Source organism: Phalacrocorax carbo, chromosome 1, assembly GCF_963921805.1.
Source record: "Phalacrocorax carbo chromosome 1, bPhaCar2.1, whole genome shotgun sequence".
In the NCBI taxonomy this organism is placed as follows: domain Eukaryota; kingdom Metazoa; phylum Chordata; class Aves; order Suliformes; family Phalacrocoracidae; genus Phalacrocorax; species Phalacrocorax carbo.
In genome coordinates, this window is record NC_087513.1 from 22770863 (window position 1) to 22798464 (window position 27602).

A 27602-nucleotide genomic window follows, 5' to 3' on the forward strand; every position below is an offset into this window, starting at 1 on the left:
AGGTAGTGTTGGAGTGTCACCCAGCTCCGATGTAGCTCACTTTCCAACCTGAATAGACATGGCTACTCAGGATGCTTCATCTGGGGTAAATCTCTGCACTCCCAAGTATCTGTTGAACAGGATTGTTCCTGGTGTTCTGCATTTCAATTTATTTGTCTGTGATGGAAGCGGGTTTAGGCCAAACCTGCTGCTTGTCCTTTTGCATGGAGTGCATCCAACCAAAGGGCCGAGGCAACCCCCAGGCTCCTCTGAAGGAGCAAATTCTGGCCTCGGTTATCCTGCGTGTACTTTGTCAGATCCATGCTTCCCACATCTGAGTGTGTATCTCCACACAGCACCCTTCATTGGATCACGCACCACCACACGCTCAGTTTGCTCAGTTGTGCTAGATCATGTCAGGCAGCCACAACACCCTTTCTTAGCAGACCCTTCAGCTCCATTGCACATGTGGGTGGGACTCGGGCAGCTTTACCTCTGACCAGAGTCAGTATGAGACAGGGAGAGGCAACAACCTGCACTTACCCCTCCAGAGCCAGGCGATACTGGAGGGTAATGGATGTAAACCCAACAGGAGGGTTTTGCAATGCTGTCACATCTCATATAAGATCACGCAGTCAAGGCTATATTCTAAGTAATGCAACCGAGACCTGTGTTACATCTTTTCATTTGGCTTTATGCTTCATGTGTTTGCAGTGGGAAGTTTTTTGGTGGTTTGGTTTGCTGGTTTTCTTTTTTTTTTTGGTGCAGCGCAGCTCTCACTTGCTCTCAACTGCGTTTTGCCCTCCCTCCTTGCCTGCCCCTTTAGCACCTCTGTTCTCTCTCGCTCCAAAACCAGCCTTACAACTGATGGATGGAGCTGTCCTGTGACCTGGGGCAGGTACCGTGGCATATAAATCAAAGGACATGAGGGTAGTGATAAGCTTCTGGACAGACCTGACTGTAGACTGCCTTTTTTTCTTCTGTGCATAATAATGACTCATTCAGTTTTTACAGTAACTGCCTAATTCAGAGGGGAGCAGAAACCCGAGGGGAGAAGTCACGCTTATCTGGCTCCGTAGCCAAGGCATGCAAAACATCTGAAGGTCTGCACTGTTCCTTTCCTCCCCTGCAGCTGTTTTGGCTGGGCAAGGCCAGTGCTGTAGCGCCGCAGGGCTCTTCTCAGCCTGCGCAATCAGCAGGTAAACCCAGAGGTGAGATTTAATGATACTTTGTGCAAGTGTAAGCAGAAACAGTTTTCGTAGGCTAAGCTGACCTACAGAGTTTACGTCATGCGTCTTCTATCCTGGAGCTGATTTAAGAAAATTGACATTTTAATAATACAGAACAACAGATAGTTCAAATTGATATTTAAATGGTATTTGCTTCCATTTTTCAAAAGAAAGGTTTTACAAAGAAAGATAAACGATGTTACCATTTTTCAGGTGGACAACCCGAAGCACTGAGGGATTAAGTGATTTCGCTGACGATGGCAAAGCCGTGCTGGCTCCCAGGCCCGGTTGGCGACCGCGCAGGTTTTCCACCCCTCAGCAGCCCCCTGTTGCGGCGCACGAGCTGCGCACAGCGATGAAAGGAGCGTGGGTTGATGTTGTGGGCACCGGTGGTGGCTGGGCATAGGCAGCTTCTGCCTCCTGGGCCCCGGTGGGCTGCGCAGCTGCGCGGGGACGCTGGCTGGCTGGGCCGGCGCTGCCGTCCGGCCCTCGGCCTTTCCCCGGTGCCGGCCAGGCAGGAAACCTCAGGACTGAAATGTTGTTTTTGTGAGACTGGTATTGTAACACTCGTGTAAACCGGCTTCTCCCCTCCGTCCGCTCCAGCCATAGGAGAAAAAACAGCACCAAAACAAAACAACCTGCTCCCTCCACCTTTAACTTCTCCCCAGAAGCAGAGATAGCAGATCCCCTCCCCAGTGACTCTGAAGCCAGGGAAAAGGAGATGAGGAAGGGATTGCCCTGCAGCTGCCTCTGCCAGCTCCCTTATGCTGGGAGCTGAGCTGGCTGTGGGTCTTTTACCCTTCCACCTTTAATTAGGAGTGACCAGTGCCGGGGTGTGGATCAAAATTCTGATTTATAGATGTTTCTGGATGACTTCTAGGTCACTGTGCTCAAAAGTTTTACTGTGCAGGAAAGCAGGAGCGACTGCAGCCATTTCTATATTGAAGTGCTCACATAACGCCACAATGTTGAAAGTACACATCAGTTTTTCTAGTGTGAGGTCATTCTCGGTTATTTCCTAACCGCCCCTTCTAAACAAGCAGTATTTTTCCAAACCAAAATTAATTTTACCTTGTGCAGTGTCAGGACAGGATGGAGTTAACTGTCTCCACAGCAGCCTGTATGGGGCTGTGTTTTGGATTTGCAGCTCAGCCAGGGCTGATAACGCGGCTGTTGCCGAACAGCCCTTGCAGGGTGTCAAGGCTGTCTTGTCCTCGCAGTCTGCCCCTGCCCGGGGGAGGTGAGAAGCTGGGAGGGGCGCAGCTAACCCAAAGGGGCCAGAGGGCTATTCCATGCCCTTGGCAATGGAAATGTGGGGCGGGAGAAAGATTCTTCATTTGCATACTTTCATTTTTTTTTTTAGTTTTGTCGGTCAGGCAGCAGTTCATCACCGCATGACTACACATGAAGTTCTAACTTTGCTGCCAGATTTTTCATAAGGTGTATCAAAAGGGTTAATTTCGTTTAAAAAAAAAAAATCAGCATTAGAGAGCTGGGTGTGAGGATGGTGTGTGAGACAAACTCAAGCAACAACATTTAAGCTGAATCAAGAGGATCACAGAATAGCTGAGGTTGGAACAGCTCTCTGGATCCCCCCCTCACCCCCCCAAAAAAATCACTACCTTTATAAACGTTTGACAGTTAGAAGTCTAAAGACGGTAAGAGTACAGGGGCTTAAGAAAAAATAAAGCACTTCAGAGTATTAAATGTAACGAGAACCTTTGTTTTATGGCAGTTTAGTGTAGCATTCACAGACAGGAGCGAAGGGTATGCTACAACTGTAGCAATGGCAGGCTAGTTTTATCACACCATACAAAGGAATCTTGCATTAATATGCAGTGGGATGATGATAAGCAGTATTCATGGCTTGCATTTGAGAAGTCTCTGATTTTTAGCTGTTTAAATTTACATTTAATAAGCAATTTAGGTGCTCTGACTCCCTTTTTCTCTCTTCCCTCGGTTTACCCTCGCTGTGCTACTTATGTCCATGGCCACCTCAGGCATCTCAGAGCGCTGACTGCAGGCAGGCGGTGCAGCCTTCCTCCGAGGGTCGCACAGGGTTCATGGGGAAGCTAAAACTTTGTGTTTCTATAGTTTGCCTGTAGTGCCAAGCTCCCAGGTCCCAAACATCAACTACTTGCTCCCCGCAGAAGCTGCGTGGCTGCTCTCTAGTGGGGCCTTGTGCGCCAGGAGGAGGCATGAGTCTGCAACAGAAGGCAAGCTTGCACGTACAGCCTTCTAAGTTCCTGACGAGCAAGTCAGGCAGAGAACCAGCTCTCCACCTGCCCAGGCAACAGAATAGCTCAGTCTGCAAGCCACCTGCTCTTTCAGTCTCCCGTTCTGTAGAACAGAGGGAAACCAGTTAAATATAGCACAGATAAAGCAATAGCATAGATGATGTGCATTACAGCTGTGTGTTACCATGTTTTTATACCGCCTTCGGCACCAGAGCAGAAGCAGAAACACTCAGGTCAACTTTACAGTTGGTATATTCTGACTCTAACGCTTGATTTCTATTTCAGGGGAAAAAAAAAGAAACCACCAAACATAAAACTACCTACATATCATCAGGAAATAATGCTCTTCAGAGTGCCACAGTACAGGTAACATGTTAGCTGTGTCTGCCCTTTTAAGTAACTGGCCACTAATGAGACAATGGGCGCCTGAGGACTATATCTACGCGTTATGTGACTTCAGGATCTCAAAATCAACATATTGCAAAGCTGGAAATTTCAAAGCAGACTGTCTCTCTGCAGCATTTTCATACCATGAAGCTCAAAGTTCAATTGTCTCTTTTCACAATGTAGAAAAAAAAAATCAAGGAGAAGGAAAATCATTAGCAAATAAAAATGTGATCCTGCAGTTGAAAGTGTCAGTCAGAATAGATTTGGAATCAGAGCTTCGTTTCACTTTAGTGATGCTGAATTTCTGTTTTACATAATTGCCACAAAATAAGGTGTATAGCCTAAATCAGGGACAAGGAAACTAAGTTTGGCACAAGTGTTCCAGTAATTACCAAGTGCTTGAATAGTCAAATACTGTATCTTCTAGCAGCTCTGCTCCTGCAAGGCAGTTTTATCATGCCCTCTTCCACTGTGACTAATAGCCTTGAAGAAATTAGTTATATTTACATTGAGAATTAATAGTAATTTGAAAATAAACCACATCAAAGAGGTGTTTATGTCTGTCTGAATATCTGTACCTCATGCCCATCTCTCAACAGTTTTAGAAAGTATCTGTTAATTTATTTCACATACACGTATTTACATTGGAGGAAATTCACAACACCGAAAATACAACATTTACACATTCACAGATGTACAGTTTTGCACTCTCTCCCCTGCAGGACCAGGCACTCAGCTTTTCTGTCTTCGCAATAATGACAACACCAATTCTCAGTAGATCAAAAAACTGGTAGGTGCGGTGGAGTTCAAGACGCATCATTCTCTGTATGTGGTGGTTATATTCTTCAAGCTATTAGATGGCAGGTTATTTCACTGAAGAAAAATGCCTCTTGCATGGTATTTGCATAAGCTTCTACAAATCATAAGCGTATGGGTTTATCTGTTTCTGTTTTACCGTGCTGTCAGTGATCCTTACTCTACAGAGTTCAGTTATCCTTGTAGTAGTTATTAAAGTTGATTCGCAGTAGAAAGTCCTCCAAATGTGGTTGGTATCCTCTGTTTACAAGCTTTGTTACCACTGGAAATAAAACAAAACCAAAAAATAAAATAAGCTTCATCTAAGATTAATATTCTGAAGTCAACCTTGACAGGATCTGTGCATTTCAATTAAAAAAAAAAAGCCTAATACAGAAATCTGAAAACAATGGAAATAAACGTCTATTTTTGCAGAAGAAAGGTCCAATATCTCTTTCTGGAATTACAAAGCATTTCAAATAAGATGGAAGAGAAGGATTACATGTCAGTTCTAAGAGAAGCAGTGTTATGCTAATAAAGAAGTGCTTTCTCAAGCTGCTTTCACAATAAGATAGTCAGCTGACCAGGAAGCATATTTAGGTCCTCTGGTGCCCTCTGTGAAGGAAGAAGCGCTGCTGAAGTTTTCTTAAGCAAAGTCTGTTGTGAGGAAAAACAAAAAACCCCCAAGGAGAACTTCCTGGGACAAATCCCTCAAGCTCTGTGAATGCACAAACCGACTGCTCTGAACATCCTTAGTAACAAAGGCAAAAAGGCACTGGAAACTCCCTAAGCTCATAACCGTCCCATGCACCAGTATAAAGGGAATTAGCAAGCAGCAGCAACATGCAAGGAAGAAGGGAAAGTGTGGAGTTAGAAGTCAGGGCCTGAGCCAAAGCCATTGAAGCCCAGACTACTTTGTACTGGCTTTCAATGGATTCTGGATCAACGCATTGTGAAAGGGTATTTTACAGTACACGGTGACTGAAGGAACAAGTGTAGATGAACAAGCACACATTTGTTTTGTAGTGCTTAATAAAGAGGGTGTAAAGAACCAGGTCATCACTCGGCACATTTCCTTACGGAATGGTCTATTAATCTCTGTCCATGAAGCAACCATAGATCTCGTAGTATGGGCTTAGGTGGCTCCCAGAGGTGTTCTGACTTCCTGTAGGATTTGGAAGCAGCCATTCTAACTCATCCTGAAATATCTGGGTTTGGTCCTTTGACACCATTTTTGGACACCCTTAAAGAATAAAAAGGGCAGCTCATTTCCTGGAGAATATAGTCTGACTAGAAATTAATCTAGAAAAACAGACCTAAGGAAAACAGTTGCACTTCCTTCAAGAATTAAGGGATTTCTAACTGTCTATCAGGGGAAGGATAAGTAACTTCTACTAAAAATACAAGCAAGATCTGAAAGAGAAATGGAGAGGAAAGACAGATCAACCATTTCTTCACACCGTAGGCTAAGCTGACAGCGTGAAGAAATTTTATCGTGTTAAAGGAAAGAACATTTGGCAAATGATCTGTGCAGTTGAAAAACAATTGCCTGGGGCACTAGTTATAAGCTCCAACTAGTGCTGGGAGGCTCTCTGAGCTTTAGTCCAACATGGGAATCAGAATTTTCAAATCTCGTAACAACAGTAATACTCGACTAATGCAGATATATCTAAAATTACTTCTAAGTGGTATCCAACCATCTCTCATAGTGGCCAATAAAAAGTTCCAGAACTCCATTCCAGAGGAAAGAAATATCTAAGCACATCTATAGAGCTAAATACCAAACATTTATTTTGCAAATTAGCAAAAAACTTCTGGTCAGTTTTGGGATATCTGTTAGATTTCTTGTGTTGGTACTTTAATTGATGGATACGCAGATCTTTGCAAAACGCAACAATGCGGTTTTCATTTGGGAACTACATTTTCTAACACACGCTAAGTCCACACATCTTCCTACTTTCACGTTATCCTTCCAACAACTCTTTGTATTTTTTTCAGCTGACAGTTGACTTTTTCTTCTGTCTAAAACTTATGCAATTTCTTACCTTTGAATAAGAAGTGGGAGTAGTACTTGAAGGTATTGTACGACTGCTGCATCAGACCAAAGTTGGGATGAACAGCCATTTGCTTCCCTGCATCGAAGCTCCATGACTGAGAGATCAGCTGGCTGCGGAACTTCAAAATGAGGCTGAAGATGCTATGTATAATGTTCATCACAGGGGCGGCCTTCTCTGTCAACAGACCCCTAACAGGACAAAAACAACTTTAGAAATGGAGTTGACATAATCTATTGGTTGTAGGAAGAAAAATACAGAGGGGTCACAATCCTTTAGGTTTCCTGTTTAATTGCTTTTAAAAAAAACCCCACAGGACTGCAACCAACTGTAATGGTGATTTTAAAAAAGATGTCTAAAACTAACATAATTTGCTTCCACTTACAAGAAACTGATACTTGCATTGGTGTATCTGATTTCTAGAATTACATCTGCTTTTGTAAAAGAGGTGACGTTTGAAAACATCATCATGCTCTGAGTTTCCCTAAACTTTAATCCCCTCTCACCCTATCACCCGGTATCCACACAGCAGCTTTAGCTAAGTTTTTTCTTATTAAAACTGAAAAAGAGACATGAAAGGACAGATTTCTTGTTTATAGTTTTGATTCTTTATAATCTCTTCTCCCTCCATCTCCCCACTTTATCATTCCAGTGTATACTCCTTAAGAAACCAAATAAACCCTAGCTCCTCTCGTCTTATTCACACCGCCCTTCTGCCTCATACGGAGTAACTGAAGGGCTAACAGTTTGTGATTCCTAAAAGACAGATGTCTCTTGCAATGCTCACAAATCTGAACAGAGGCATCAGGTCACATATGTTCCTTCAAAGCCCAGTCCCAGTCACTGCACATATATTAAAGGCATATAAAATGTATAGAAGCAGCATTCATTTACAAAGGCTATGGCAAGGATGGGGTGAAAAAACCCCAAAGCTGTGGCAAGTGTGCCCTCAGTCATCAGGTTAGAGCTGTCCTGAGTGGACTCGAAGCTTGCAGAAGCAGGGTGAACAGGAGCTGGAAGCAACTCCAAGGAGTCTGGGGAAACGAAGAGGATATGTAGCTGAGGAAAAGCATCAAAGTACAGACCTCATAACGTGCCATGAAGTTTGTTTCCCTCACATAAGAACGCTTTCATATGTAAAGACTACTTTGCATGTCAGGTAGAAGTCACTTTTGCACAAACACATTAGGCTAGACTGGCAGCTCCATTAACGTATATATTTGAAACAAAAATAGGTATGGTAGCTTGCCTGAAGATTGCTTTGTTGAGGTATTCGGCATGTGTCCTGTGAATTTCTTCGAGGTTGCCTACAGAAGACAGTTTGTTTCCAAATTCACACCACGTGACGTGAAGAATCTGATTAGCAATGTAACCTTGAATAACTTTCACAAAATGCTGCATTTCATGTTTATACAGCTGGAGCTGTCGAAACTGGACAGAATTTGATGCACGACTCACTAAAGCTGAAAACAAAAAATGATGTTATCATCAGCACCCAGTGAAACTGTCTAAAATCAGGATTTTTAAAGGAGTGAAGGTGTCTGTTAGTAGAGTCTGTTTAAAATGCCATGGAAATTTATTTTTAAAATTGTGGCTTTCGAAGCTTGACACAATTGTTCATAAGCAATTGTCTAGCACATGCTGTTTAAAAGCATTTTAAACAGGACAAGCTCTACTTCGCTCCTGAGACTTACCAGTACGTTTTAAGTGAAACCAAACATCCTTGAGAGTCCACACCATGTGCTTCAGCTGAAGCAAAAAGGAGAAGATCTTGTTGTATTTATTCATGCAGCTCTCAGTAATGACAATGTTCAGAGGCCAGTCAACCTAAAAGAAACAAGAGCGCTGATGATACTACATTTTTGTGTTACAAATTATAAGAATACTTCAGCATTTCAGGGACATACAAATTAATATATGGATTTTAACAATGTAATGCAATGGCCAGGTTAAATAAATCCTGTCATTTCCATTACACAATTTTTTTACTCCATTCTTAAAAGATGCGCCATTACTAAGAACATATTCATACTACCACGGTACCTAAGAACTATGGTATAACTGCAGTACTATTACTACTACCTTTCTCCATGCTTTCTTACCTTGTACCTCAGCTCTAAGCAGCTCAGAGCATCAGGTGCATTGGGCTTGAACACTTCGGGAAGGTACTTGAGGGCAAAAGAAAGATTGGAAGCAAGCTGGGTGTCACCATGAAGACTGTACTGTAATGCTTTATTTAGTATAGAATTAAGAACCAGTGGATTCAGCAATTCACCAGGTGTTTGTCCTGATCCAAGCTAGGGGTAAAAAAAAAAGAAATCCTAATTAGACAGTATTAATAAAGAGTCTTGACTCCTGAACACAGGTGAATTAAAGCAGAATGGTAAAGCGGTGCCTATCCTGCCTTGCTCCATCATTCTGACTGGAAGTCTCTACGCCTGCCGTAGGAATGCCTAAACAGCATAAGCAGCAACTTCTGAACTATTTGCTGTTCACAGCATGAAGGTAATCTCATACCTGTACTGGTTTAATTTGCTATGTTGAACTGCCGTTTGCTGTGGTTCAGGAGCTGCTACACATCCTGACTGCAGGGAAGACAGCCTTTAGGCTTCAGTGGGGCAGAAAGGCAGCAACGGGGCTGGTATTATCTATCTGACTCCAGCCTGCCTATCTCATCAACTCAGCACCCTCAGAACTTTACAAATAAAGCTATTCACCAAGTCAAAATCCCCCAAGGGCTTCCCCTAGTTGGGTCTACAGCATTCTTAGGATTCAGAGAAATGCATTAACTATCCTACAGCCACTATTCTCCACTGGCAACCAGCTATATTAACCCAGGCTATCCCTCCTACCTTGCTGTTTTCCCCACAAACAGAGGGGTAAGTAATGAAAATACAGTCTCATCAGGGGGCCCAGCGCTCTCTTCAGGCCTGCTGCCAGCAGATGAAGGAAACAGAGCAATAGCACAGCAGTTTTCACAGGAAAGAGTGAAATACCCTTCCATGACTCTTTATCTGTCGAAGTTTGAAATTATTATCCTCAATGTGTCAAATCCTTGTGCTCTATCGCTGGGATTAGCAGTAGGAAATATTACTCTCTTCCCTGGGACTTCCTTGGACACGGGCATCCCTTCCAAGCAAAGACCTTCTTTTGCCTCAGTCCTTACTACATTAACAGAGTTCCTTGCTACAAGACCCCTCGACACAGCACAAAAGAGGAAAACAGCATGAACCAGGATTCTAATTCACACCATTCCCTCATTCCCATCCAAATTAATCCAGAGGTGTCAGGCTAAAGCAGACAACCCAAAAGCAAGGGTGAAGACAACACAGCAAATACCTTCTCAAACAACAGGTCACTGAGCGACTGAGCAAACTCCCCATCTTCCATTAACAAAAAGTGTCTCAGTGCTTCAAAATGCTTCTCTACATTCAGTTCCACAAAGTAGTAATCAACTATTGCTTTGTTCACAAGAGAAACACTAGGAATAAAAACACAGAAAAGGTATTATTCTTCCAAGCAACTCCTTCCTTACTGTTAACATTCAGCTGCGGCTACAGCAGATTAATGCTCCAGTACGTAACTCCGATATCCAAGAGAGGATGATATTCACATAAGGACAACAACAACAAAAAAAAAAAAAAAAAAAAGAGAGAGAAATATCTTCATCCAGAATATACCAGAATTAAAACCTACCACTTCACATAACTGGGTTTTGAACAGTACTGTGGAAGTATTTTAAGACTGGCTACATATAGTGATCTTTACAATATGCTGCTGGGCCTGGAGCAACATTTTATCAATATCCTTCTGTCTTATCTCTGTCACCTAAACAACCAGGTTAAAAAAGACTATTAAATCCCTGAGAAGAATATCCTAATTGGCAAAGCTCTGACACTAGATACTCAGGGCAGGTCTGTACTACAGTTTGCACTACAGTGCATATATTCAAGCTCTCTTTAAATAAATCAACTTCCATATCAGGGATAGGCTAATTCTGCCAGTACACAACTCAGGTTCACTTGATTTGCTGAATGCATGTACATGTATACAGATTGTTCTGGTAGCCAATCTGGATGTTTAAAACTAAGTTAGATAATTAAATCTTTCTACACTGCACCAAGCTTTGAGTATAGCATACTCAGAGTTAGTAAACGGGAATCCAAACTTACAAGAAAGTAGATTCCAAAACAGGAAGTGTTTTGTGAATAACTGTTTTCATGACGGAAGCTAATTTTGTACATAATAACAAAAACTTTTCCTTAAAATACCATTAGATATACTAGTAAAACAGTTCAACACATACGTGGTTTCCCTACATATTCCAATACTAACAAGAACAGCTTCTATTAAACTTCAAAACAGTCTTAAAGCTAGAGTTCCCATAGAAACATAAAATATATCCCGATCAATAGGCATGAGCTTTCACACAAAAGATTTTTCTTCCCCCCGCCAGCCCTTATCTTTCGTTGGCCAAACAAAAACTAGCACAAACGTTCTAAATAATACACCTCCTCTTTAAAAGAACAACGGTGTCAAAACCACTGGTGCATAATCCGCTACCCTCCAAGCCCTTGTGTTTCAAATAGATCTTCAAATTTTTAATTTACACATAAAAATATAAGTTTATGTTACTGTTTATAATGTAAATCTGAACTTTTTAGTCAGCAATGGACCATCCACTTAACCACTTCTGGGAGCAAAGAGAAAATTTAAGAGAACAGATCTGTGTGCAACTCTTTTCTTGAAAAAGAGCTAATGAAGAACACAACATTAATTGCTAAATTATGGATCCGCCATTTCTAACAAACACTCACTGAGATACAAGTGGAGCAGTAATAGAACGTTTCATCAGCACTGGCAGAGATAAGAGCTCACTCAGCTGTACAGCCGTCTCATCTGTTGCTGACTGTACCATAGGATCCACAGGAAAAGTGTACGATCTTGGTATCACATGATGCAAGAGATGTGAAACTGGTAGTTCTGCTAAATTTAAAAATATATAGACATTGTAAGCCATTATATTTAAGCGATTTTATAATCTGTTTCTATTAAGCTCTACAAACCCCCCTAGGTTAGAAAATCATAATGTATCAAAATGTATTTCTCATCTCTGTGCCCAGAAACAAATTGTTTGGCTACTGCAGTTGATAATATTGGTAATTTACTGGTAATTCAGGTGTTTTTTCCTGGCACTCAGCTGTCTTGCTCAAGTTTATCACATCTTCTATTGATCTACTGTTCCAACAGTTCTACTCACACATCAAATCATAACTATCTTGATATTTTTCAATACAATACTGATCCGATAAGGCTTTCAAATAAGCTTGTTCTTTCTTCCACGTATCTTCCTCTCCCCCTTCCTCCTCCTTAGTTGTGGGAGCATCAGCTTCAGAAAACGAAGTTTCTTGAGGCACAGGATCTTGGGGAATTGTTTTTTCATGTTCTTCTGCCTAAAACAAAAAAATGGACAAATTTCATGAGAGATGCTGGCTTTGACTACTCACACCTAATGTTTTCTTGTTCCAACTAAAAATAAAACAGCTTACTCACCTGTACTTCTCTGACATGTAAAACCAACATGGTATTACAGTGATTACTAGATTAGGACAGAAACACACCAGTGTGTTTAATCCTTCAAAGAAAACGGAAGTCTTCTCGACAACTACTTTGTTTCTTACCTGTAAGCTCTGTGAGGAATCTGCAGAAGGGTCCTTGTTGACCATATCTGCAATCACTGTAATTACAAGTAATTAAAGACAGTATTTACTTAGACCTGCTTGTAATACTTAGTTCATACTTCAGATCTGCTCCTGCAGTTCTTCAAAATTTTGCTATGGACTATCACAGAAGCAACCACCTCAGTAAGAGTCCCTCCCCAAGGTCCCACCCAGGCAGTTTTATGCATGTCCTGTACTCGAGATCACACAAGGTCATATTTCACGAAGTTTCAGACTAGATTTTTTTTAATGCTCTGTTTCTTGTATATAGGAGAAAAGACTAAGCTCAAATTCTTTCCTCTGAATTCTAACAGTGTTCAGAAAGTTATGCAAGGAATTAAGTAGTAAGTACCCATTTAGAACGTAAACATTTACAGTTACTTTAATGAGCCCTTAAACAAATGCTGACTGAATAAACTTAAATTTATTTTACCTTCTTGTTTCTCTTCCATTACATTTTCTTTTTTGTCATCTTTAATATTACCCTCAGGAAAGACTGGAACACTGTCAGGCAACTGCGACTGTGGTAAAGTCTTTTCCTTAACTTGTGACGTTCTTGTTTCCTTTCTGCTCCCTTCAGCAGGAGATAATTCTTCACTGTACAGAAGTGTCTGAATTGTGGAGTCAGATGAAGGACCCGAAATGGTTTTACGATGAGGTATTGGATCATTTTCTGTAGATGGGGCCCACTTCCCTATTTCGATGCTTGACTGGGATGCGTGACCAAACGAGCTCCAACGAGATTTCAAAGGCTCTGTATCTGAAACCAGTTCTCCGATTTTGATGTGCGACTGTGAAGCATGCCCATGGATATTCCAACGAGGTCTAGCTGAGACCACCTCTGACACGTTTTCCCCAACCTTGATATTGGCATCAGATGCATGACCATGAATGTTCCATCGAGGCCTTGTAGGAGCTACATTTGACACATACTCTCCAATCTTAATATTGGCTTCTGAAGCATGTCCATGAACGCTCCACCTAGGCCTTGAGGGCTCTACTTCTGAAGCATATTCCCCAATTTTAATATGAGCTTCAGAAATATGCCCATGAATATTCCATCGGGGTCGGCTAGATTCAATTTCAGAAGTATAGCTACTGACTTTTATATGGGAGTCTGAAGAACGCCCGTAAGGACTTGAATGTGGCTGGTAAGTGCCCACATGAGGTACATATTCTCCCACTCTAATGCTGGCATTGGATGCATGTTCATGAATATTCCACTGAGGCCTTCTGTACTCCACATCAGATACATTTTCTCCAACGCTAACATGTCCCTGCCAAGCTGCAGATGGTCTGAGAACTGTATTAAAATCATACTCATTTTGCTGATGCGGTGGTGCATTGTCTTCTCCTTCTAGTGCTCCTCTCAACACAGGCTGATTCTCACCTACCTGAGAGGTCTCAGAAAGATCTGAGTTAATACTTCGGAATGCTTCATCTAGCGAAGACCCTTGTATGCTAACAGAAACAGGTTGTTCATCTTGTGGTTTAGGTAAGAAATCTTCTATATTCACATTGGATTCAGGCAAGGAATCAGCACTGTATAGAGGACTGCGTGCTTTCTCTGAACTTTGGATACTGCTCGCAGATCCTGCTGCTTTAGGCTGAAAATGCTGATCAGCATTATTATTTGTCAGCTCTGGCATGGGCAGCCCTTTGTCAGCAGAAGTAGCATATTCCAGTCCAGGCTCAGATTCCTTTCTGCCAACTGCCTCATTAGAATGCAGAGGTTTCACAGAAGACACCTAAAAAAGAAATAATTATTACACTGTATGGCTAGTCATGTTATCAAACTACTTATTAGGGCGTCACCTTATTACAAGTGAGATTTAAAATATTCCAATTTTTCAGATGCACTACAAATGATGTGGTAACTACTCACCCTGCTGGTGTAGTGAACCTTGTGTTTACAGAAACGAACTCAACCATAAAATGAACTGCCTTGAGGGCAACTTGGAACAGCAACCTGGAGTTTATGTAAGAAAATAAACTCACCTGTGAATGTGGATCTTTCACAACAGGGTTTTTATCTAAAGCCAACTGGCACTGTCTATAAGGAATAATATCTAATTTTCTCCTGTAGTTTCTATCTGGTAGTTTTTCAAGCATTTCCTATAAGTAAAAATGACAAAACCAAAAGTCTTTAAGTACCAAGTACCAAATTTTCTAAATTATATTTCTTTTTTTTTTTCCAGAAGATACCTCAATGTGTTTTTGATCTTCTAACAGAAACTTAAGACGTGCTGTTTCCAACTTGTGTCGCTGGATTTTCCATAACGCTCTTTGTTCCCTTCGGGCTGCATCATCAGAAAGTTTGCTATAATGGTCAATTAATTCCTGCCTAAATGAAGGTAAAGATAAAGTTAAGTTAAAGATTTCCACATACTGATTTTCACCCTCCCTTCTAAAGAATAAGACCTTTTAGCACTTCAGAACTGAAATGCAATTTTTTAAAAGTAGAAGCCAGACGCTTCAATTACAGAGAATAAACAGGTGGACAAAACAGGACTGTATTCTTAGTCAATATGTATTTCTGTAACTATTCAGGTAGGTCACTCATTTATCTTAAGTATTTTAGATATAACAGGAGAAAGTGAAATACAACTAGATGCACATGAGCAATTCAAATAATTATCAGTCTAACTCCTCCATTTGCCTTTTACTTCTGCTTTGACATACACGTGACCGTTTTGGCTGTGGGCTCAGTTTTTATTTGCAAGATGTAGTTAAATTTTTTTCCTGAAACTCTGATCGTAACAAAAGCCAGACTGGATAGGGATGGTGCAAATAAGCGTGTCCCAGATTTCTGGGCCACTAACTATTCCTAATTCACAAAATTGCTCACAAATTACCAAAAATCCTTACATCCATCTTTTAACTACAAACATTACCTTTGTAAAGCAATGTCTGGGAGCTGCTAGTATTGTAAATACTAATATACAATAATTTTTCCTGAGGTCTTTGTGATGGTTTTGGTTTTGGAGTCTCTAAGCTTTGGGAGATTACTCAGATACACTTACCTTGCCTTTTTTTCCAGTTCTTCTTCTAAAGCTTTCAGTCTTTTTTCTCTCTCTCTGAGCTCTCGGGCATAGCTGAAATCATCATCAATCTCCTCTTGCTTTATTGCAAGGCGACGCTGCATAAATATTTAACACTTTTAAAAGCCATTCTCAATACCAGCTGTAACGCACACATCTGCAAGAAGTTCTTAACTGAACCCCACCAGCTATTAATTCAATTTCAGTACAATAAATCAAGATATCCTTTCAATTATTTCCCTAAGAAACACAGTTGGCCTTTAGAGACACATGCAGAAATACCTCTTGGTCTTTTGCAAATTGCTCTTTCAGTTTCTGAAACTGTTCCCGTTTCTTTGCATCCAAAGCCATTCGTTCTGATATTTGTCGATCTATATTAACATAAAGATATTGTTAGTTTACATTAACAGACCCATTAGAAAATATGTGAAAAAGCACTGCAACTTACCATTAATGGCTTTTAGTACTTTGCTAGCTGTTTCTCGAGCATGAACAATTAATTCTTGTTTGGCTATCTCCATGCGCAAGTCCTAAAAAAAAAACCCAAACAAACCACAAACACACAACAAAAAAGAAAACCACCCAAATGAACAAAAATACAGTTAGGAAATTTTTCTATTATTTTAGACTTGAAATACACTCTTGCAAAGACCGGTGCACACTTTATAATGGCTAGTAATCTATGATTGCAGTGCAGAAATATGAATAAAGCAATTAATTAAACGGTAAGTCTATAACTAATATTGAAAGTTAATACTCCAGACCTTACAAACAACCAAATCCATCTGATACATACACTATATTGATGGCATCTGAAAGACAGAAGCCTCTTTATAACTAAAAGTTTTGAAAACACTGTTAGCTCTGCAAATTACAAGAAGTCTTATGTGGTTGCTAATTAGCTCGTCACATTTGTTAAATTAGAATCTAACAATCTTTTCAGTACTTTCCAGTAGGAGGGGAAATCTGTTGCTGCAAAGAACTACGATGGAAGTCCAACTCATTTAATATATGAAAATGCCAACAAATGACAACACACCACTTACACTTTAAAAAGCTGTATTTAATATGTTTGTTTTGATAATAAGTTTTAATCAAATTTGAGAAATTTTACAATAATTTTATTTTGTTTGATAACTATAAAACAGCAACTGACCAATGAAGAAATTCTGACCATCAGTACAAATTCCTTCAAAGTTATAACAAAAATGAAAAACGAGTATTTAAAATAAATCCCAACAATAAGGTCTTTATTCTTTTATTCATTTACCTTTTCCTCCTTGCTTATGGAACTGTATCGGGCAATTCTTTCCATTCGACCTACGTACACTGCACAATCTCTCTCTATTTCTTTCAGCTCCTCAAGTGAAAAAATAACTGAAATCCGGGGAACGGGTATATCTGACCAACATATATAATGCTGAAAAATGAGACATTTCCTTTTAAATACATTTTTTAAAATCTAAAATGTTAAATATATAATCTGAGTTCATAATCTATTTTTAACTTAGCAATGCTTCCAGATCCTGAAACAAGCCTCCACACAGGATCTAAAATTTTTATTAAAGCCATCGGTTTTAGCATTAATATAATTCGAGGTAGGAGACAGAGCTGTAATGTTCCAGAACTTGGATCACAGGCCGACATCTCAGGGTCCCCTCTTTCCCACTGAATTGGACAGGAATCTGAAATCTGATACATTCATTTATATTAGGCATATCCTAAATGCCTAAAATTTTGCTTTTCTTAATATCCAAATTAAGTGAGCCCGAGTAACTCGGCACTGAATGCATCCCTCCTATCAAAAGTTAGGTTTTGTTCACTTGTATCCCCCACAGATCTCCACTCAGCAGGAGCTGTCTAGAACATAACTAACACGCACCTACAGGAAAGAGCTCTACACAAGACATAACTCTCAAAAATATGGCCAGTGCACATCACAGAGTACCTATTCCCTAAGTTAAGTATCTTATGTCTTTCTGCTCAACACCCTTCAATCTCTGAAGCTGTTCTGCTCAGTGCAGAAAAGAGACAAGTGGGGTTTTTTTAAAAAAAAAAAAAAAAGCACACAAGCATGCTCACACTGGATTTCCCAGTCTACTGGAAGCAAAAAGGAAGAGCCGGCTGTTTAGGGCATTAGCATGGAAAGGGACAAAATCTGACTGGCACTCGCAGAGAGACAGATGACGATTGAACCTGGGTGCCGTGCGTCCTGGGGGAACGTGCTGCCTATTACAATACTGTGGTAGTGACTGATAAAGCTGTAGTTTATAATAGAAATGACGGCTGACGCTGTTTTATAAAAAGCCCAATTCTACCGGCACATCTGAGTGCCTGCTCAGATGCTTGAGAACGCGTATCAGAGCAAGTGCAGGAGAACTGGCTGAGGGTCGTCTCACTTGAGATATTAGGCTTATGCCTGGCATCTGTATCAGGTGTCTGATACCGAGTCGAGGGAAGATGCAAAGTAATTTAACATGTTTTTCTTATCAAGTACAAGACTCATTCTGCAAAATATGAATAAAGAGAACTACTTAAGCACACCTTGGAAATGTAGCGATACAGCTGAAATACAAAAGCTATGCAGAACTGAGTCAAGACTTGGTAAGTGAGGCATCATGAAAGCAAAAAGTAGTAGTGTGAAAAATGGAAGGCACTTGCTTGGAAGCCTAAAAGATTTCTGCTTTCAATACGAGGGAAAATGAGACATATAGCATATGCATTGGATACGATAAATTTGTGGCTGTTAAAAATTCATGTTTCTGCAGTGAGGCATCAGCAAGTAGAGTGGATAATCATCTCGTAAGTATCTGAGAGCAAGTAACTGCCCTTCATGAATCAACAGCCTAATAACACAATATCAGCTTTCAGTAAAGGAGCAAACTTGTTAAAAACCTAGAAACTTGCTCTAAAGAGACATGATTTGCATTTGCCCAAAGTAATAGGAAGGAACCAAACCAAAACTTACCCTAGGACAGCACAGTTTCAGCAAGTTTATGGTTTTCCCACATATGTATACATCATTAGCAATATGTTTAAGAAATATAGGGACACAATCTTCTACCTCTTTTGAAATCAAAACATAACCATGAGTCCAGTAATGTTTATCTACATAACAAAAAGATGAAAGTAGATACTTTAAATTCTTTAATTAACAGCACAAATTATATGAGTTAGAAATGCTCCATACATATACTGTACCTCTGAAACAAAGATAGTCCTCATTCACCTGGATCATAAATTCTCCATAAACATCTCTGAATACACCACTGTATACCCAATCATAGATGAATCTAAAAAATATAACATTGTACAATATTGAAAATCAATCCTCTAGCCTTCTCAACTGTATTATAACTGAACACTAAGCATATTCTTCAAAATATCAAAACACACAAGCTACAGGCAAGATAAGAACCAGCAATTAACAGCTGTCACACTGATATTTACAGACACACAGGATTGTGTCTCTACATTTTTTGAAAAGAAGCCATCTTTAGGTAGAACATTTCAGTGGTCATTAGTTTACAATGAAAGACATTGCCTTAATTAAAACAATTTTTTTATTTCTGTATATTAATTTACTGAGTATGAATTTAAAATCTCTAGAAATCTTTAGAGCACATCAAAAGCATCGGGAGAGATAAGCAGGAAGGATTTATTTTAAAGAGATGTAACTTTAGCAGGGAGAAACTGAAAGGGTATATAACAAGACGCAACACCAAGCACTTTTTCCCTGGACCTAGAGACATTTTTAATACACGTGTAATAATGAGAACTACTATTCTGGAATACTTATTCATGCTTTTTCATATTTCCTCTGTGTGAAACCAAACTTCTGAAGAAATAAAAAAAGTACAATTATCTGAAGCTATAGTAAAAAGGCTCAGAGCACCCTGAAGCTTATCTTTTCTTTTCTTACTAGTTGCAATACTGACACTGTTTCTAGACGCTGGGTCAGTGTGACAACCAGGAAGCAGTTAGCACAGGAACCACATTCAATTTCAAGGTTGTTCAGTAGAAAGCTAAGAACTTCTAAAGTGCTAAATCTGATGTTTCTATGAGAGCAACAACTTCTATTATTTAATTTCTTTCACATTAATAAATGAGTGGGATAACACTTTCTGCAGATACTGGAGGCCCCCTTCCACGGCAACCCTGATAGTACAGGACGAATGTTTCGATAGAGGTCTCAAACAAATTTAGGAGTCAATGCTGTAAGTATCACATACCAGTAAGCATATTTTCGTATTTTTACATTCCTTGTGATGCCATGACACCCTGCCCTTGCAATTTTAGAAATCTGACTACCTTCTATAAATTGCGGGGCAGGAACTGTGTAGATATTTCGATGAGTCTTCTGGTAAACCTGAAATAAAATTTCTCCGGAGAACATTTTATGTAAAAGGAATTAAAAATAACAAGAGTGGCCAGGGGAGGAACCTTAAATTTAGAGCATTTTGACAGATTTTGTTTTTCCCTTTCTAGTATCATTACAACTATTAAGTATCATTGTAAACTGATAATGGACTACAGCTATAATCCCTAAAAATATCTATTTAAAAAAATTTAGTGTCTCTTCAGAAGTCTATAAACTAACAATTTCTAAATTGGTGTGCACTGCATAACAAAACTGTTGCAATCCAAGGAACTCTACTTCCTGTTGTTACCTACATCTACTTCATGAACAGCAGGTATTTTTTTTATTGTTTAAATTTAATCTTTAAATTTTAAAGAAAAAAAAGAGTGGAAATAAGCATGAACTTTCCCAGTTTGCACAACACCAAGAGAAAGCGGTTAGTTGCCAGTTTCAGGATTTTACTACAGGTATGAGAAGAAAAAAAATAGAAGTTTAGCTGAGTCTTATATTCTAGTATGAATTTCCAGGACGAGCAGCGAGAAGGAAGTCTTATTTACACATATTTATTTACTGATCTAGTCACACATAAACCCCTTATGCTGTTACTGAGCTGGAAAAGAGAAATAAATGATTCAGCAAAATGAATTAATTTTAATATGTATTTTGCAGATACAGCCACATCTTATATTTTCTCTGAAAATGTTAAAAGCCATTGCTAAATTAGCAGTTACTCACCAGATTACTAATTCAGAACTGCTCTTAAACACAATTACGCAGAGAACAGTATGGACGCACCTTGTGTACGGTTCACAACTCGTCTTCAACAAAGACAGAAGGACTGGATAATGCTCATTGCTACAGTTGTTGAGAGCCTCTTTGTACAGGTATGAAAGCAATTTAACACCCTAAATGAAAAATATTCTAATGTTAGGCAACAAACTTCACTACAACTCTAATAACAAAAGACTCGTACATACACAGCTTTACATGTTTCACTAGGCACAGAGGGCAGGATTCCTCTCACTTCCTCTAGTTATCTGCAGTTAAGATCACTTTATCTGAGCTAGTTACCTCAAGCTCACTTCACAGTCACTGGAGGGAAACAGGTATGTTTACAGTTGGATTCATTTGACTTGCTACAAACATCTCCTTTAGAATGAAATGGAATGTACTCTAAGGTTTATTCTGGGTCCTTTGTCTACTTTAGAAATTGAAAACACAGCACAAAATTACAAATCCTAAAATATCTGGAGAAAGGATCATGGCATTCTATCTGGAGGTCCAAGGCCCTATCTTTGGTAGCAGAGGGACCAACACTAAACGTTTTATGTAAAATCCTACCTAATTTGGAAAAATACTAACACTGTAACCCAAACCAAACCGAAAAACATCAAATTAATTATCACCGTAGGGAATGAATCACCAGCTCCACCACTGATCCCCAGTGCTGTTGTTCCTATGCCACAAAGTTCAGCTAAATACCTAAAAAACAATATTAAAACATATAGAACAATTTCAACCAGAAGTCACTGAGATCACAGTGATGAACTTTGCTGAAGTTGAATATCAAACAACAAGCCTACTGTATCAGCTGAATGATAACAGGGATAACAACAAAACTGAATATAAAGACCTTACATGTTTTCCCTAGAACCTGCTAGATATAAAGAAATCTTTCTGTTAAAATAGAGGAAAAATTCTGAAAGACTATGTAAGAATGTCCATGTAATCTGTCTCTTTTAGAGTATATGAAGAAATAGATTACATTTTTTCTGCTATGAAAAGCTTAAATATTTAATATTATTCTCTTACCTCAACTGACGACCTAATTTTCTGAAGAGAAAGCTGATTGTTAGAAGACTTAAAGTAGGAGGTGTTGACAAAACACAGGCTCGGTAATACTGAAGATACTTTCTCAGCCCACTTGTGAATGCCTAGTATCAACAGAAAATACTTAAGAGTCTTACTGTTGAAGCTGTTAATACTCCATCTATGTCTCACATCAATTGCATCAGCATGAAAACAAACCTTTTACTAAAAGAAGTTGCATGTGCAGGTAAGAGGGGCTTGTATACCAAAGGAAGGGGAAGGAAAGAGTCTGTGCAGCTTCAGACATTCAAATTAGCCAGATGACTCCTATATACTCTTTATACATCCAACGCACGGAGCCTGTACCCACACAGAGCGTAAGAAAGCACCTCGGTTCAGCTTCTTTGCATTGCCCTTTGAGGAGCTCCTCGTTCTCTAACAGCTATGCTAAGAACCTAGGGAAACCGCTTTCCTTACCTTCCTGCCTAAATTGGATACTAGAAAAAACTTATCTAGAACTTGTCTAATAAGACAAGGAGTGAGACCTTCTTAATCAATTTCTACTAACATTGCTGTAAATCAAATATTCAGAAGGAATACATTTTCATAACCAATCCTAACTTAATTCTATGCATTAGAAAGAGATTAAATCACCCCATATGTGTACGTACAATTCAGCATAATATACAAAGGATGGACAGGGAATATTTGCACTGAAATCTCAGCTGAGAAAAAAATAATTAAAGCTATTACATACCATATTTCTCTACAGCAGTTTTTATTTTTTTAAAAAATATATTACATATATACATACTGTATTAAGAATGTTCTTGTATTTTCATTTTATACATTTCCATGTATAAACAAGTCATGTTTTAAAAACTTCTAAAAATGATATTCATTTAGTCCTCAACAGAACAACAAATCACACTCCAGGAAATGAAGACCTTTTACCGTGTGTTTCAGCGCAAGCAACCCCTAAGCACACAGAGCTGTGATTTACACGCAGCAGCACTGTTCATTGCCAACCTGGGATGAGCATCACACTTAAAATGTTTTGCAGTTTTGCAGAATGCAGAAATTCCAGCTTTACACCAAATCAAAGTTACTCTCTCTACCTAAGATAACTAGGCCACTAAATCTGGGTGATTTAATACAGTTGTTTTACCTGAAACACAAGTCCTTTGCTGTATGAAGAATCTAAAACGGGCTGAAGAGAAAAACGACTTAGTCGAGTGTAATAGGTTCCATACTCTGCAACTTCTGAGAGTAGGCTGTGCATTGTCTCTGGTGAAGTACCGGATACATATACCCCCTCCTTTATCACAAAAGTCTGAGCAGCCTAAAAGCATATAGGGAGGGAAAAAAAAAAAAGGCAGATTCAACTATTTCATAGCTGTATTCTGATTTAAAATAGCAAACATTTACACACAAAAATAACAGCAAAGTTTCAGTTTAGATACCCTGGTGACTGAGACTATGTAACTAGGACAGCGTGATAAACATATTGTAGCAAAATCTCAGGAGTATGAATGGTATTTTCAAATACACAGAATAAGACTCATTATCTAATTCCTTATAGAAAATCTAATCTACAAAAATATTTACGCATCCATTTTCAAATATTCATAAACCTATTTTCACTTAGAGGACTAAAAATACTCTTAGCCTATTGCAATAACATCATTATTGCCATATATAAATATCGCCTTATTGCCATTAGGTCACATCCAACTTTTCAACAGTATCCACAACTGCAAGATCTCAAAAGAAATAGATGTATTAAAGAGAAAACCTCTACATGGGAAAAAAAGATGCGACTAAGATGCACAGTTAAAAATCTTCCATACCTGATTGAGTGAAAATGTAGTGGATACCACACCTATGAGGACATTCAAGACATCCTTAACCAGTTCAGGTTCCTTCATTAGCACGAGCTGTGGAAGCTGCAGTACAGTATTACTGAACAGCTGCAATTCCCCTTCTCGAAGTTTGTAGAATTTGTCAAAAGCTTCTCTCCCAGCTTCAGTAAGATACGGTTCCTCTTTTTTACCAGGTGGGCTGTGTCAGAGTAAACACAACACTGCAAGGTGATTATATGAAAAGAAAGAAACCTATCTGCTAAAAAAAAAAAGGGCGTTTTAAAATTTTACACAGTCAGTATTGACCACAGAAGAAGCTACTAGTTAATATAGTATATTTTCAAGGGAATGTGCCTTTGGTCAATGAAAGCGTAGCCCAAAATCAGCACAGTGAATAGGTAGATAATCTGAACATCAGTTCAGAGACAGAAAACTCGAGAATTACCAGCTTCTTTTGCGGGAGTGAAAACATCCTGACGCAGTTTTCACGTTAGGAAAATGAGGTCAATATATACCAGATTTCCAGGGTCCACGTAATACTAATATTCAAATACGTTAAAGAGCAATATGCTCAAAATGCTATAACAACTTGTATTGACACATAAGGATTGACTTGAATTAACACTTGAGGATTACTATCCCCTCCAAAACAATTTCTCCTTCCAATTCTTCCAAAAATTCTGAATTCTAGTAGCATGCATTACATGAAAGCTGTCAGGCACATGGTCTATATTTGACTCTAAGATCCTTACAGTCTAAATGGGAGCAAGAAAATCTCTCTTGTACTAGGAACAAAGCTGGAGTGTGCTACAGTGGCTGTGAAAAATCAGGTCAGCGAAATTCAGAGTTTCTGAGCTTTTTAGGCTCAGAAGTTGAAAGAACACTGTACAACACTGCAACAGACACAGTGGATTATTACTTAAAATTACAGAAAACATACGGAGCAAAGTTTCTCCCAGAATCAGGCACCCCACTGTCCAACAGGAATGTAAGGAAGTACCTGCCATACCTGCCTTCTTTTTTTCCTTCCATTTTAGGGAAGCCAAGAAGCTTTAACAAAGCTACATAGAGCCTTCTCTCAGGAGATGCATCTTCTGCTCAACAGCCAAAAGAACTGCAAGTCTAACTACACCATCTAGAAATCTATTATAAGAATAATTTCTGTTTCGGTTACAAACAGGGAAAAGGAATACAATACTGTACAATACTGGGAGATACGGGTTTAATTATTCTAGTGCTCTACAACTACTGCTTTCTCTTTTGAAACTGAAAACATGGAATCATTTTAGACTGAGATAAATTGCATAGTGCATAAGAAATCTGTTAGAAAAATGTTGCATTTCACACAAACAGCAAGTGTTCCCATAATCCCTTTAGTGTTTTTGTCAAAGATTATTCCACCTCTTCCTATGAAACAGCTGCAATCTAAGATCTAGTTTGCTGAAACTGCACGACCTTGATTCCTTTCTCAATCATTAATGCAGCATATTGAATTCTGTGAATTAAATATGCACATTTCACTATACTGAGGTCACTTGGAACTAGGATAAAATGCACCTTCATACATTTGCATATGATGCGTACTAAGTCTGCCAGTAACATCAGACACATACTATCCAATTCTTTCCCAACATCTTCGTTTGCTGGGTCCATATGTAAGCACTGCATCCCACAAGTCTATGTCTGGAGTCATGCTCGGCTCTGACTGAGAATCGGGAGTCAAATTGGATGCGGACTGGAATCCCTCATCTTCTGACTGGTCTATACTTTGGGGAACCTGTCAGAGAGAGTTCAAATATTATACATGAAAACATTTCACCAGAGAGACATACTCTAATAAAGACCATGTTCTGCTATCATTCGTGATCAAGTGACTCTATGTGACCCAACCGGTGTCACCCACCCTCCCTTTACATCTGTTAGGTTCTTCCTGTAGACATTTGTTTCATCTGGTAAGTCTCTACTGGTATTAATGCCTATACCTAAAACAACAATCACCATCAAAATAACAGACTAAGTTTGTCAGTGTTAAACTTGAAACTTAGTTCTCTGGTAAGCATATCGTTCTACAAATTGAGAATCTGAGGTCTGGAAATTCAATGATATGTAACACTACTGAAATCATACTGCTCCGTATTTCACTTGAGCAAATGATCCAGGCCCTAGTTCTTCAAATTTGTAAACATTTTGTTAACTATGACTAACATAGTTTATTCCCTCATGCTTATTCATATGCAGAAAATCTGCAGGTGTCCAAACAGTGTACATGCCACATCCTCACCTCCCACTCAAGAGGAGTTGTATGTGCAGAATAGTACTCAATTTTAGTAAAAGACAATCACACCCACATAAAAAAGCAGCATGTTCTTCAAGAAATAGCAAATCTTCTAGTCTGATGGAAAGAGTACAGCAGTTACTCAAAAAGGTTCTGCCTCCCCTAAGTTCAACCTTATGTGCATGTTGAATGGCACGGGGGTTTTCTTTTTCATTGTATTTGCCTTCAAGTTTCAATTAAGACCACACCGAACGCACGCATACACTCCCAAACAAATGATACCATACTTTAATTGCAAGCCCAGACAAATCGGCGTTGTCAGGCACAGGTGGCAGATCCAGCTTGATGTCCATATCGTATGTACGGCTATGGACGAGAGCGCCGAAGAGGGAGACCCGCGTTTCTTTCTCAAACTTGTCGCCAGCAGGATAGTTCTGTGAGAACAGCCCGATGGCAGGGAGTCCGGTGCCAGGCGCAGCCTCCATTATCTGAAGCGTCCTTTGAATTGTGTCGTTGAACTGGCATTCTTCGTTTGTTATTAGAGACTGTATGTCAGCTTCAAATACGCTTACATCATAATAATCATACCCCTGATATTTGACATTTCTCCCAACATATTTGTTGTTCAGAAAATAGTCCTTTTTTTGTGGTACAAGCTGAGGAGGACCTGTTCCAGCAAGCTGAACTAGGAGATCCAAGACGGAATTAACCTCAGTAAACGGCAAGCATTCAGCTGTTTCCAGCTCCTCCACAAGGTTCTCCAGCCTATCCGCCTGAGCACCTAGGCCACCAACTCTCAAGTTGAAAGACAGCATCAAAATTTTATTTTTCACGGGAAGCCTGGAAACATTTGACTGCAGCTTACGAGCCTCGTCTTGAAAAAGGTTTATGAAGAGAGCATTATAAGCAACCCTTTTCAGATTTTGCTTAGCCCTTCTCTTGCTGATCTTCTGCCTGCCCAGGTGGACCTTCCATGGCAAACCAGTCAAGTGCGCTTCACACAAATCACTGAACAACTGCGTAATGCTCTCCATTTCAAATCAAGTCGTCAGGTTACAGCAGCCTCGGTCTGGGTCTCTAGTTTCATGCAAAGACCTGAAAAATATCAGGAAAAAGGAAACGCTCTTAACGCGTGTAGGAGAAGTTGATGAGTTCACTTTAACTTAAACTGAGACGGCCCAAAATGGGAGAGAACCGACCGAGCGCATATTTAGGACACGAGCTGTAAGAATAACACTGCGACTCTGATCACAAGCAAAGCGATGGCGGCGCACGCTTAATTCCAGGCGCCTGATGCTGCTCGCGCTGAGCTAGCACAGCGGAGGCTGCCGGGGCGCCGACCCCCGCGGGCGCCGCCGCCCCGGCGCTGCCGCCCCGGCTCTCCCCAGGGGCCGCCCGCGGGCGGGGAGGGGCTGGTGCTGGCGGCGACCCGCGGGGCCTGCGGCGGCTCCCACCGACAGGGCCCTTCCTTCCGCCCCGCCAGGGCACGCCGGGCACCCGCGCCATCCCCCGCATCACCCCGCGGGGCTGCCCCGCCGCCCCCGGCCCCGCCACCCTTCTCCCGCCCCCGGGGACGGGACGGGACGGGACGGGACGGACGGACGGACAAACGGACACCCCTCGGCCCGAGCCCCAGCACTCCCCGCCGCCCCCGCCGTACCTGGGGCGGCTCCGCCGGGACCGGCGGGAGCGGGACGGCGCCGCCGCCGCCTCCTTCCCCCAGCGCCGGGCGCCGCGCACGGCGCCGCCGACGTCACGCCAGCGCGACGGGCCGTGGGGCGGCGAGGGCGGGCGGGGACGACGGACGGACGGGCGGACGGACGGACGGACGGACGGGCGGGCGGCAGCGGGACA

General features: G+C 40.4%; 1 protein-coding gene across 3 annotated transcripts; it reads right to left on the reverse strand.

Moving 5' to 3' along the window:
- Positions 1-2945: 2945 nt before the first annotated feature.
- On the reverse strand, positions 2946-27541 carry TUBGCP6 (tubulin gamma complex component 6). 3 transcript variants are annotated; one of them, XM_064445905.1, is made up of 27 exons: positions 27409-27541; positions 26036-26843; positions 25087-25250; positions 23462-23672; positions 22780-22953; positions 21615-21736; positions 21209-21284; positions 20598-20707; positions 18644-18735; positions 18411-18550; positions 16713-16862; positions 15891-15972; positions 15725-15813; positions 15425-15540; positions 14607-14745; positions 14400-14516; positions 12835-14149; positions 12363-12418; positions 11942-12134; positions 11499-11667; positions 10021-10162; positions 8784-8978; positions 8376-8508; positions 7931-8144; positions 6673-6872; positions 5708-5870; positions 4819-4910 (listed from the first exon to the last, which is right to left on the reverse strand). In XM_064445905.1, exons 2-26 carry the CDS (start codon positions 26780-26782, stop codon positions 5719-5721), a joined length of 5298 nt encoding a protein of 1765 aa, XP_064301975.1. In that variant the 5' UTR covers positions 26783-26843; positions 27409-27541; the 3' UTR covers positions 4819-4910; positions 5708-5718. The 3 variants fall into 3 exon arrangements, with proteins under 3 accessions (XP_064301985.1, XP_064301975.1, XP_064301996.1); XM_064445915.1 differs by lacking the exon at positions 5708-5870 and having other exon boundaries at positions 2946-4910; positions 27409-27539; XM_064445926.1 differs by lacking the exons at positions 26036-26843; positions 27409-27541 and having other exon boundaries at positions 25039-25112.
- Positions 27542-27602: the final 61 nt, after the last annotated feature.